Source organism: Marmota marmota, unplaced genomic scaffold (genome assembly GCF_001458135.2).
Source record: "Marmota marmota marmota unplaced genomic scaffold, marMar, whole genome shotgun sequence".
In the NCBI taxonomy this organism is placed as follows: Eukaryota; Metazoa; Chordata; class Mammalia; order Rodentia; family Sciuridae; genus Marmota; species Marmota marmota.
The window spans coordinates 4,220,704-4,232,994 of record NW_026000026.1 but is presented as its reverse complement, the minus strand read 5'-3'; the positions used below and the strand labels follow the sequence as shown (position 1 = coordinate 4,232,994).

The 12,291-nt window shown below is 49.6% G+C and overlaps 1 protein-coding gene across 1 annotated transcript; it reads left to right on the top strand.

Annotated features, from left to right (window-relative positions):
* Positions 1 to 3,292: 3,292 nt before the first annotated feature.
* LOC107156576 (eppin-like) lies at positions 3,293 to 9,439 on the top strand. The gene is made up of 4 exons (XM_015502661.2): positions 3,293 to 3,707; positions 5,078 to 5,209; positions 8,426 to 8,594; positions 9,102 to 9,439. The coding sequence occupies exons 1-4, from the start codon at positions 3,455 to 3,457 to the stop codon at positions 9,121 to 9,123; spliced, it is 576 nt and encodes a 191-aa protein (XP_015358147.2). The 5' UTR covers positions 3,293 to 3,454; the 3' UTR covers positions 9,124 to 9,439.
* The last annotated feature ends 2,852 nt before the right edge of the window (positions 9,440 to 12,291 follow it).

Below are 12,291 nucleotides of genomic sequence, written 5' to 3'. Positions count from 1 at the left end.
AAAATGTGGTATGGATACACAACGGAGTTTCATAGAGCCACAAAGAATGAAATGGTGTCATTTGCTGGCAAATGGATGGGACTGGGGGACTTCATGATAAGTGAAAAAAGCCAGACTCAGAAAGTCAAGGGTTGAATATTTTCTCTCACATGCAGAAGCTAGAGAGAAGAAAAGAATTAAAAAAATAAAAAAAGGATCTCACAAAAACAGTAGAATAAAGGAAGGGAAGGGAGCAAAGAGAACGGGGAGGAAATAGAGCATCAAGAGGAACAAACCATGTATGTGCATGTACACATACATCACGATGATCCCACTGTTCTGCACAGTCATCATGCACCAGTTTTTAAAAATAGAAGGGAAATCAGTCGAGTTAGAGGAAGGGGATCGGGAGGTAGGGAAAGGGGAGGTACTAGAAAATGAAATTCTGTTATGTGCATGTATGAATGTCACAATGAACACCACCATTACACGTAATTATAATGCACCAATAAAAAGTTTTACAACTTGACCTATGATGTTTATTAAAGATTATAGTTGCTGTCAACCAAAACAAGAAACTTGGTTAGAAAACTTACATACTTTTTCTGAAATCTGAAAATTTTTGATAATACATAAGTTCTCCATTCTTTGAAGACTGAAGCCAGTATTCCACTCCCAAGCATCTAGACCATGTTTCTTCCACAGTGGTTTATTTTAGCAATTTTTAAATACTTCATCTTACAATTTGTGCAGGTTCTCTACCTCCTCATCTGTGAATTTGAGTCTCATATTTTCCTAATCTCTATATAATTATTTTCACATCATTAAATTTGGTTAATGTTTCCACCCAATTTCCACCCACCCATCTACCTGCCAACCATTCAGTCCTTTTATTCACCTGTCCATCCTCTCTCGGTGCATCCAGGTACCCATCCCCACTTACCATCCCTCTGTTGACGTACCTTTCAATGTATTCCTTTGCCCACCATCTATCACCCCTATATCCATCCTCTTACCCTTCTTTCTCATCTGACTTTTACCAACCTGGTTGTCTATTTTATGTCCAACCTTTAATCCATCTGCTTATTATTTACCTCTCTCTTCTTCTTTCTCGTGTGAGCATGCACACACACACACACACACACAAACACTCCTTCATGTACATCAACATATTTATCCCACTACACTGATCTTCCCTCTGTCTGTCTATCCCACCATCCAATCAAACAACTTCCATCAACAGACCTACCCACCCGATCACTAACCCTATATCCAGTCCAACCCACTTCACCCATTCTTCCATCCACCCACAATCCTTGCATTCACGCACCCAGAGAGCCATGCTTTCCTCACCTCTTCCTACTCCTCTAACCAACCTCGTGATATGTTGTCCCCTGAGGGACACACATCCATCCTTCCTACACTGATCTCCTCCATCCACCTACCAACCCACTCACCTATCCACACACACACCCATCTCAACGTATCCTCCTCTATTCAAGATAGGCTGTCTCCGTTGGTGGACACACGTCTGCCTACCTTTCTACACACTGCCAATCCCCCACCTACTTCGCCCATCCCGCAGAATGCACTGAGTATTTATTCTGGGCACTAGGTTCTAGACACAGGCCCATTTAATGGACCTCAGAGCTTCTTACACATGCAACTTGGCGATTCAACTAGAGGCACGTGGAACAACACCGAAAGACCCTGACAGGAAATCAGCCCAGGAGACAGGTCTTGGTCCATTGAAAAAGCAGGAGAGGCCAGGTGGAGGCCAGGGTGCTCTGGCTCTCCCTGGAGCTCACATTCATGAAGTCAGAAATCACGCAGAAGTCAGACCGGGGCAGAGTTAGGGCCATGACCCTCAATGAGGGTAGATGAAGGAAGAGCAAGGACCCAGGTGGGTCCCTACCCAGCTTTCTCCAAGAAAGTAGACGTTAGCAGGGGCCCAAACCATGATTCATTCCAAAACTCAAAGACACCCATTGCATGTTTAAAAAGTGAGACCCATGGGTTGGCCGGGAAATCAGATGAAACAGAATGTGGTAGAAAAACCCGAAAGGGTTTTAATTTATTTTAAGAAAATTAAGAGAAGAAAGAAGCCTTGACTGGGGCCCCTGGGAGCCACTGGGAGATCTGTTGATGCTGATTCTTCAGCTTCTGTCTCTACTAATGATCTCATTCATTCCCTTGGACTCAGCATTCTTTACCTCCAAGTCCACAGTCAAATATCATATCCACACTTCATCAGAGATTCCCTGATGCCCTCTGGCAAGGACGTCCATGCTCAGCTCCCTCTGTCCTCGTCTCTGACACTCATGTGCGGATGACACTCAGCAGCACCCTCATTTCTCTGGCCCTTGTGATTCCAAACTGTAAGACAAAGCAGTGGCACCAGGTGGTCCCTCGGAGCCCTGCCACCTAGGTACTCCATGTGTTCCTCTCCCCTGGGCTGAGCTTGGTAGAAGCAGAAGGAGGGCAGCCCCGCCCAGGACATCTTGATGGCTCACCAGAAATCGCATTCCCTAGCCTCCTTAAGTGAGCCTGCAGAGTTGGTGGGATGGGATTCCCACGGGACCTTTGCTGTGATCTCCTAGATTTTGTGACCATAATAGTTACTCACTGATGATGAGGCTGGCTTTTTCTGACTTTTCTCTGTCACATAAGAGAGTTTTGAGAACAAGGGTTGGCACAATAAGGCAACTCCTAGTCAGGAAAGAAAATGGGAACCTACAGATAACTCACTCTCTGAAGAGAGCCTCTCTCCCCGCCAGCAGCCTGGCTAAATGGCTGTGGGTGTGTAGCTCCAGCTCTCCAGCAGCCTCCGTCCAGTCGCTCAGTGAGCAGTCAGCAACTCTGCTGAGTCACTGAACCACAGTCTCTCGGGAAGTTCTGTTCGTTTTGTAGCTTCTCCTCCGACGAAAAGAGTTTGCATCAGATGTGACAGAGACTCCCAACAAGCCCCTGCTCTCCAAGCAACGCGCTGTGACCAGCACCATCTGGGGACTGTTATCAGCCTGAGCCTTGCCAACACCCCGCTCTAGGGCAACATCTTTACTCGTTGGCTTTAGTCAAACATGAATGACCCAAAGACAAGAGCAGAGGGAGGATGGTGGGAAGACGCAGCGGGAGGGAGAACCGGACACCCAGGCCCTGGGGGGCCCTCAGAAAAGAAGAGAAAAAGCTAGGAACAGAGAGGCACAAAGAGACAGATAGCAAGAGATGAAAGGAGACATTGTCAGCGGGGAGCGGAAGGGGCCAGTGGCTAGTGTGTGTGTGTGGAACAGAAGGAGGCCAGGCACACTCCCAGAGTTTCCAAGATAAGACCTGGGAAGTGGCATTCACTCCGAAGGTAGCCTGGAAAGTGTGAACCAAGCTCTGCCCACTCGCCCTGCTGGAGCGGAGGGCCCAGCCCAGCGCAGCCAGGGCTTAAGGATCACAGGAGACCCTTCCCCCGAGCTCTGGGCTGTCCATGCCAGTCAGCCCCATTTCATGGCCTTGGGAACTCGGTGTTCCTGACAAGAAAGGGGGTGGCTGGCTTTTCTCCAGCTCTCGTCTCCAAGGTAGAGGCCCTGAAGGAACAGGCTGGCTAAACAGCCAGCATTTCCATGTTCTGGAACCATCTCTCCTCAGAATGGAGCCTTGTGGACTTCTGAGAGTCCTGGTGCTGTTCATCCTCTTCGTGAATGTCCAGGGACCTGGTCTAAGTGACCGGTTCTTTCCCAGTAAGTATTGGGCCTCTGTCTTGCCCTGGGCAGAGGGGAGTTTGCTGGGAGGGGGGGACCAGGAACAGTTCCTCAGATCTGGGTTGCTTCCTCCATCTTAGCCATGGCCCTGGGCTGGGAGAGGAGGGAGAGGAGTCTCTTCTGTGAGGGCAGGATCCCAGACCTGGGCAGTTTGGGGCAGTGGGGTGGGGGGTGGGGGGGCATTAATGGATCTGGCAATTATGTGAGGGGTTATAGAAAGCTGGGCAGACTAAGGGTCCTTCTCCCACCCCCCAAGAAAATTAGATCCTTTTCTCAGGATATCACCTCAATCTTCTCCCGTTTTTTTCCAATGTAGTCCTATGAAGTGTCTTTGCATCCCCAAAGGGTTTTGACTTTGGAATAAGAAGAATATCTGGGAGCCCCTTTCAATGTAAGACACTAATACTCCATGAATATATAAGTAAAAATAATAATTGTTAGCATTTTCTGAACAATCAGAAAATAGAGATTTCTGAGTAGAAATTTAAAAAAAAAAAAAGCATTCTGGAGTCATACAGAGGGGTTAAATCCTGACAGCCATATAACCTCTATATAGATTCCATGTGCTTCAGTTTCCTGATCTGTGAAATGGGACTAATCATGGAACTGACCTCATAGAGCTGCTATGGAGGTTAAATGAGGTGATACGTTTTAAATACTTAAATGAGTGTGTGGCTTATGGCAAGTGTCACTCAGATTGGGGCTTCACACTGGTGTCACTTCTTCCTCACAACTCCCTAAGGCCAAAAGACGTTACAAAGGAAGAGAGTAGCTTCAGGGAAAGTGACAGAACAGGGTTAGAATTCAAAGCCACACTGACTCCAGAGGGCCACCAATCACTGTGTGATGTCGCCCCCCAGAGGAACTCGCACACCCCGGCTCGCAGCAAGGCACAAAAGACCAGACCAGCTTAAACCTGTGCCCGTCGTTGGCAATTTGCACCCCCTCCCCACCCCGGGGCATTTGCAATGTCTGAAGACATTGGGTTGTCACAACAGGGAGGGGTGCCACCCACCTCTAATAAATTGAAGCCAGGGATACTGCTAAATGTCACCTGAGCAGGACGACCCCACTCCCAACAAGAACTCCCCAGCCCAAATGTCACCAGTGGCTGAGAAATTCTGCCTTAGAGGGACTGGGGCAGGAAGTGGGATGAAGGACCAGGGTGGGAAGGTAGAGATGAGGAGTAGTCAACAGAGGGACTGTGTCGGTGGGGCTGGGAGATACCCAGGGGCCCCTTGAGGAAGACTCCTGGTGACAGAATGAGAGCAAACTTCCCGTCTGCCCAGAACGGGGTTGGAAGAGGGTGGGCAGTGACCCTCCAAGGCTCACACTTGCTCCTCCCCCAGAAAAATGTCCCAGAATCAGAGAGCAATGTGAATTCAGAGAGAGGGACCTGTGTACGAAAGACAGGCAGTGCCCGCACAACCAGAAGTGCTGCGTCTTCAACTGCGGGAAAAAGTGCATTGACCTCCAACAAGGTACCTTCAGAGCGGGAACACTCCACCCACGCCCTCGCCCCCTGCCACCTGGGCTGGGTTGTCCCTGGTTCACGGAGGGCTGGTCTCCGGGCAGGACTGCTGGATGTGGGAGGACTGGGACTTAGATTTATTACTGCTCCTAACATGTTGTACAACATGAATAATGTCCTGATCCTGTCAGGTAATGTCTGGGCCTCAGTTTCCCCAGACAAATGATGGGTATAGCAGTGAGACTCAATCAGCCGGCTTCTTGGCCACTTTTCACCCTTATGATTTTCTGAGTCCTCAGATGGTCCTTGTTGTCCTAATATATACCGATGCTCTTTGTTGTTGCAAGTGACAAGAATTTTCTTTCTCCCCCTTCCCCCTCCTCCAGTATTGAGCATTGAAGCTAGGGGCACTCCACCACTGAAATACGTTCCCAGCTCCCCTGTTCCTTTTCTGAGACACGGTCTTGCTAAATTGCACAGGTTGACCTCAAACTTGCGATCCTCCCACCTCAGCCTCCTCAGTTGCTGGGATTACAGGAGTGCGTCACCATCCCTGGCTGAATTAAGCAATTTTCTTCCCTGTTTTTGCTTCTGAACGACTACCTCTTGGCCTATATAAATCCAACTTTGCACCAGGAAACCTCCCCTGACTTCTCCAGACCAGAGGGGGTTTCCTTTCCATCTCCCTGGGCTCCAAAAAAGACTATGGAGGATTCTTTAGTCATTCATTTAGCTAATATTTACTGAGTGCCTCTAAGAGGTATTCCATTTTAGTCCATTTTCAAATCACTCTAATGAAATGCCTGAGGCAGGCTGACTTTATAAATAAGAGAGGTCTATTTAGCTCACAGTCTTGGAGGCTGAGTCCAAACATCATGGCATGGGCTCTAACAAGAACCCCATGGCAGGTGGGGGGCACCTAAGAGAGAGAGAGATCACATCACCAACAGAGGCCCAAATAAAGACTGAGCTCCCACAGTCCCTTCAAGATCACATCCTCAATTGACCAAGGACCTACCACTAGGTCTCACCTCTTAAGGGTATCACCACCTCCTGATACCACTATCTTGGGGAACAAGACACCAACAAATGGACCCCGGGGGCACACACTTAAACCATGTTCAAACCACAGCACCCATAATAGGATCTGACCTGCTCATGGTGGTCAGGGAGGATAGGAGGGGCTTCTCTGGACAGCAAGCCTGGAGTTGAGATCCAAATGAAGGGTAATGAGGGTGGGAGGGTTTTCCAGGTACAGGGAATGGCACACACAGAGACTCAGAAAGCAGGAAATGAACAAGATCACGGCTCACAGAGAAAAGATCCTAGGTGTGAAAAGATCCGGCAATTCAGGTCTGGGGGCCAGATTATAGTCTCATCCTGATCCTAAGAGCCATGGAAACGCCCTGAGTAAGGACAGTGACATCCCAGGTTTGTGGGGTGCCTGCAGAGTGGGATAGGGAAAGCAGAGGAGTGGGGCGTGCCAAAGGGACTCGGAGGAGAGAAAAGGGTGACTTGAACTAGGAGAAGCTCGGTGTAGAGATGTGCTGGGAAGACACTGGGAGGCACATGGGCCACATGCACGCACGACGCGCTGCCCAGACGCCTGCAGGTGAGAGCTTCGGAGTTACTCTCTGAGCCCCAGGTTGGACCAGATTTTTTATCTGGAGCAAATCAACAAATTTCCCTTTTATTCTGTCTCAATTTCTTCAGATAACAAAGATTACTTTGAGGATCAAATAAATGGATGCTCCCGAAATGCTTAGAGCAATGATTGGCATCCTTATAAAAAGGGTCGATCTGAACATAGGCACACGCACAGGAAGAAGGCCACAGGAACATGGAGGCACATGGCAGCCACCCAACACCTACTGACTTAACTCACTTGTCTTTCTTGACTGGGAACCCCTACGCCATAGGGACTGTGCCTTGTCGTTGTCCCTTAAAGTGTTAGCACACAGGGCTAAAGTGCCCAAGGACACAGTTCAGGGCAGGAGGCATTTGGTTCCACCCCCAACATTCCATAAAGTTCTAAACTGTGCCAGGCCACCTGCTAGTCACTGGAATTCCAAGATGCAATCAGACTCAATCCCTGTTCAGCCCAGAAACTTACTGTGTCAGGAATGAGCCTGAAGATACGAACAGATGATAGGTTAGGGTTAGGGTTAGGGTTAGGGTTAGGGTTTAGGGTTAGGGTTAGGGTTAGGGTTAGGGTTAGGGTTAGGGTTAGATTCAGAAACAAGGTGAAGAGATGCCGACCGGGGGCAGGCACCTGGGATACAGAGTGGAGTCAGGAGGGACCCTAGTATGCTGAGTGAGGCTGAAGCATGTAGATCAAGGGGGCCTGAGGCAGGGGGAGAGGCCTGAGCCAGGAGCGGGAGCCAGAGGATGAAGGGCCTTGTGGGTGACGGGAAGAATTTGTCATGAAGTCAAGGTAGGTCTTACCTTGGCTTGGACTTCAGATCCATCAGTTCCTTCTCCCTGGCATGAAGGATTGGTTGGAGGGGCCAAGACGGGGGGCAGGGATAGCCTCCACTGGAGGATAGCTCAATAGCCCCGGTGTGAGATTCTGGGGCTTAAGTTCAAGGAGCTGGTGAGAAGTGAGCTATTAGGTGGTAGAAACAAACAAGACTTAATGGCTCAGCTGTGAAGATTTGCCTTCATTGAATTCATAGTTTGGTTGGGACCTGTATTCTTGGCTAGGGATGTTAAAACAAGGTAGCATGGGCAGATGGCCTAACCAACAGTACTGCCTTACAGTTCTGCCGGTTTGAAGGCCAAGGCTGATTCCTTCTCAGGATTGTGGGGAAGAATTCTGCTCCATGCCTCTATTTTTCTGGCCATCTTTGGTGTTCCTTGGTTTGTAGACACATCACTCTGATCTCTGCTTCATGTTCCAGTGGTCTTTTTCCTGTGCACGTGCCTGTGTCCAGATCTACCCCTTTTTATAAGGATGCCAATCATATGGAGTAGGGTCCACCCTACTCCAATATGACATCATCTTAACTAATTATGTCTGCAACAATCCTGTCTCCGGGGACTCGGGCACCTGTTCTGGGATCTCTTTGCAAATGCATGTAATATGTCCACAGAGCCGGCTCCCAAGTGGGTTAGGGAAAAGGAGCACGTTCCAGTGTCATTCTGGGTGGTTGTGAAGGAGAACATGGCAGCTGTTTCGTTCCAAGCTGAGCACTGCTGAGTTCTCAACTCTGAGGTCTCTCTGCAGACATCTGCACTCTGCCAAAAGAAAGCGGGCCCTGCATGGCTCTGTTCCGTCGTTGGTGGTACAGTAAGAACAATAACACCTGCTATGGCTTCGTGTATGGCGGCTGCCAGGGAAACAACAACAACTTCCAGACCAAGAACATCTGCCAAAATGCCTGCCAACAAAAAACGTGAGTCCTGGGGCCCCGTTTCCCCTTGTCACCGGAGCCATGCCGGGAGGTCTGGGTGTTGATTGATCCATTCCAAGGGAGCTGTGTCCTTGGCAGACCAGTGCCCACAGAACCCGCTCCAACCAGGAGAGAAGACTGCACCTTGCAGAGGGGAGTTGGGGCTTCCTGGGAACCGAGGGTGGGGAGGGACACGGAGGCCAATCAAAGCCAGCAAATGCCAGGGGATTCAGGCAGCCTGAAGGAAGGACAGAGGTGGTGCAATTTCAGAAACCAACTACAAAGGCCACAGAGCACCCACCTGGCACCAGTCACGCTGACCAGCCCGTCCTTCCCTGCCATGGGTTTTCTCATCAGAGGTCTTTGCCTCAATCCAATCTCATTCATTGTTCCTTGAAAGAAACTGACAGCTCCCAGTGCAAGCCCAGTGTGAATCTCCTCCTGTAGAAAGGTGTTAAACACAACCTCAAGTTCAAAGCCAGCTACGTTTTATACCTATGTCCTCAACAGGCTTGGATTCCTGAACGGATAAAGATACATGGGGACAACCGCCAGGATTTGGCTCCAGCTCCAGGCTCTGTGCACCTGAGATGCTCCAGGTTGACCCCCACTGTTCCCCGCTCAGCTCAGCTCAGCCCCCCAACTGTTCCGCTCTGCTCAGGGCCGGCAAGGCCTTAGAGCTTCCCAACTGTGAACCCCAGGATCTGCCTCCTCCCTCTTCCTCTGTGGCCACCTCTTTTTATGCATAATTCCTTCCTCGTGGATTCCATCTCTCTGCCTCACCCCATCATCTCTAACTTCCAGAAATCCCTGTTTGCTCCTATGCAGCTCCCAATTTGTTTTCAATAAAGTGCTTGGTTTCATCCTGTGCCTCTGAGGTGGAGTGATTCACATCTGTCTGGTATATTACACTTTGCAGACAATAAACCGAGGTTGTTGAAGATTCCAGTGACCCCATCTGAGCAAGTGGGGACAATGAGAACCTTGAGAGTTGAGAGCTCCAGGGATATTGTTATCCTCCTCCATTTCTTAAAAAATAATAATAATAATAATAATAAAACTCATAAGGCAAGGGTCCAGGGACATTGCCTTAACTTGAATGCCCCAGAAACTGACCTTGGGACAAGGGCGGGGTGCACATATCTGATCCAGGAGATGTCCCAAGCACAAGTTGGGAAGGAGAGGAGTCAATCATGAGTTAGTTGCCACTGAGGGAAACGGTAACTCAATCCTGCCAGATGCCTTCCCAGGAATCCTGTGAACCACACAGAACATACCTCCAAAGTTTCATCTGTCGCTAGAGCTGGGGAAGCTGAGGTGCTGATCCACGGATTCCCACTGGATTCCTGGAGCATCAATTCCCTCACTCTACCTGGTAGTTCCATATGCAGCAAAACCTGAGGAGAGAAGTAGGAACTCTGACATTTTGAAATGGGTGGCTCCGTGTGCCCCGGGTGTTATTTGCCACAAGCAGGAACACCACACCAATACACACTACCCCATGGATGAACCTCGAAAACCTTACGCTGTGGGACAGAAGCCCAGAATGACAGTTGAGTCCATTTATGTAGAGTATCCAGAATAGGTTAATCTATAGACATAGGAAGAGCTGCCAGGGGTTGGAGTAGGCAGGTGAAAGAATTCCCCACGCAAAGACACTTGGCCGGGAGAATTCCAATTTTATTGCAAAAAGCAGTGTGCTTATATAGAACTAAGGGGAGATGGCAGGGCTTAGATAAATGGCAGGCCACCCGTTTATTGGCAAGTTCTTTCAGATATCAGCTCCGGAGCCCAGGAATTAGTTCTCATTGGGGCTAAGGTTCCCCGCCAGCGAGGTTTGAAATTGGCGCCGGCGGGAGAGTTCACACGGGCGGGAACTTTTCGCGCCACTGCAGAAAAGAAGAAGGTAGGAAGAAGAGGTGCTTAGGCGCCATGTTGGGGTTTTTTTTCTCTGGGGTATGGCTGCCGTTTATACTTTTCCCAACAGCAGGGAGAGGGGATAACTAAGGAGTGACTGTGCCGCAGTCTGGCTGGGCATAAAATAACCGGGCCACCACACTGCCTTGTAGATTCAAACAGCAATTCTTTATTCCCGAACTCTCACCGGCACTCTACACGCACGTTCTGGGAAAATTCACCCTCCACCGGGCTCTGCATACCAAATACTCTCAGAACCCCGCGGGAACTCCAGGAGCGGGCACCTGAGACAGCAGGATACGCCCTATTCCCAGCAGGATCCTCCCTAAACCCGGATCCACCCTGGTCCTTGAGCAGGGTCACCTTTCTCAAACATTCATGCAATGTCACTGCAAATGACCTGGTCCAAGGCAAGCCCATTTCCACAATGGAGAGTCCTCCCTCTAAGCAACACGGGGTAGGCTGACAAGGAAATTGCCATGCGTCATTCCTACTTGGCAATGGCTCTCAGCATGACTGCTCACAGGTCCAGGGTTTTAATATAAAGTGACAAAAATGTTTTGGGATTAATGGAGAGAGTGGTCACACAACTTTGTGAATGTGCTAAAAAAAAGCCACTGGATTCTTCCCCTTGACATGGTCGATTTTACATGATGTGAATTCTACCTCGATTTAAAAAACAGATTAAGACAAAATGTTCTCTGGGACCGACTGTCTCTGAAGCTGCAGGTGAGACTGAAGGTCAGCCCAGAGCGTGCTGGGATGGAGCAAGGCCTTCCCCTCTGCAGTGCCTGCTCATGCTCTCTTCTGATGCTTCAAGACTTAGGTCAATGGGACAGTTCAGGAACTAGCAGTGGGACATTCTTCAGGCCCTCCTGCTGCACTGGTTTTCTGAAGGTACAAGTGCATGGTTTTCTTGAATCTCTTACTCTAATTTGCATCTGACATTAGAAGGTCTCTGGGAGCTCTGGTCTTCTTTTCTGCTTTCAAAATCGCGTGACCTGGACAGACTTTCTCGGTGGACTCAGTTCAACTTGGAATTCATCTTTCCTCCCGACACTGACTCACAGCGATATCTCTGCTCCTTGACAACAGCTGAAGCAAAGGGGAAGCGGGCACAGCTGCGGACACCGGTAATCCCAGCAACGTGGGAGACAGCAGGTGTGTAAGGGGGTGGGGAGGCTGAGGCAGGAGGATCCCAGGTTCTAGGCCAACTTGGGCAATTAAGCAAGATCCTCTCTCAAAATAAAAAATGACAAGGGCTGGGGATGTAGCTCAGTGGTTAAGCACCCCTGGGTTTACTCCCCCAGGACTGCAAAGAAAAGAAAAAATGGACCCAAGAAAACAGAGAGGGGGAAAGAAGAGAAGTGACCCGGACAGTGAAAAAGAGTCGTTGAAAAGGGATGGGGGGGACAGGAGCAAGAAAAAAACACAAAGGGACACAGAGAAGAAAAAGAGAAACCGTGAGAAAAATAAAGCACTAATACCGGGAGAAGAGCAAAATCAGAAAGATGAGAATACCCTCAGCCTCCACATTGTCCCTGAGATAAGGAAGGTTCTGGAGCTGTCCACGCCTTCTGCTGGGGGCATCTGGAATGTCCAGGGGGAGTGACCCCTCCCCCTGGTGGAGAGAGCCTGGGATCGCGAGGCCTGGGGGAGGGAGTATGGCTGGCTGGCCTCCAGGCTTGTTTCTTGGAGTGTTGGGCTGAGCTGGGCCGCCAACGCTCAGAGGCAGTGAAGAGAGCAGCGTACCTAGTTTGGGTGACATCCGCCAGCACTTCCT

What these genes read in the sequence shown, in the direction of transcription:
- LOC107156576 (XM_015502661.2), top strand. Translation starts at nt 3,455, where the DNA reads ATGCCAGTCAGCCCCATTTCATGGCCTTGGGAACTCGGTGTTCCTGAC. An exon ending in GTGCATTGACCTCCAACAAG is followed by an intron (nt 5,210 to 8,425) that starts GTACCTTCAGAG and finishes GTCTCTCTGCAG; the next exon opens with ACATCTGCACTCTGCCAAAA. An exon ending in AATGCCTGCCAACAAAAAAC is followed by an intron (nt 8,595 to 9,101) that starts GTGAGTCCTGGG and finishes TGTCCTCAACAG; the next exon opens with GCTTGGATTCCTGAACGGAT.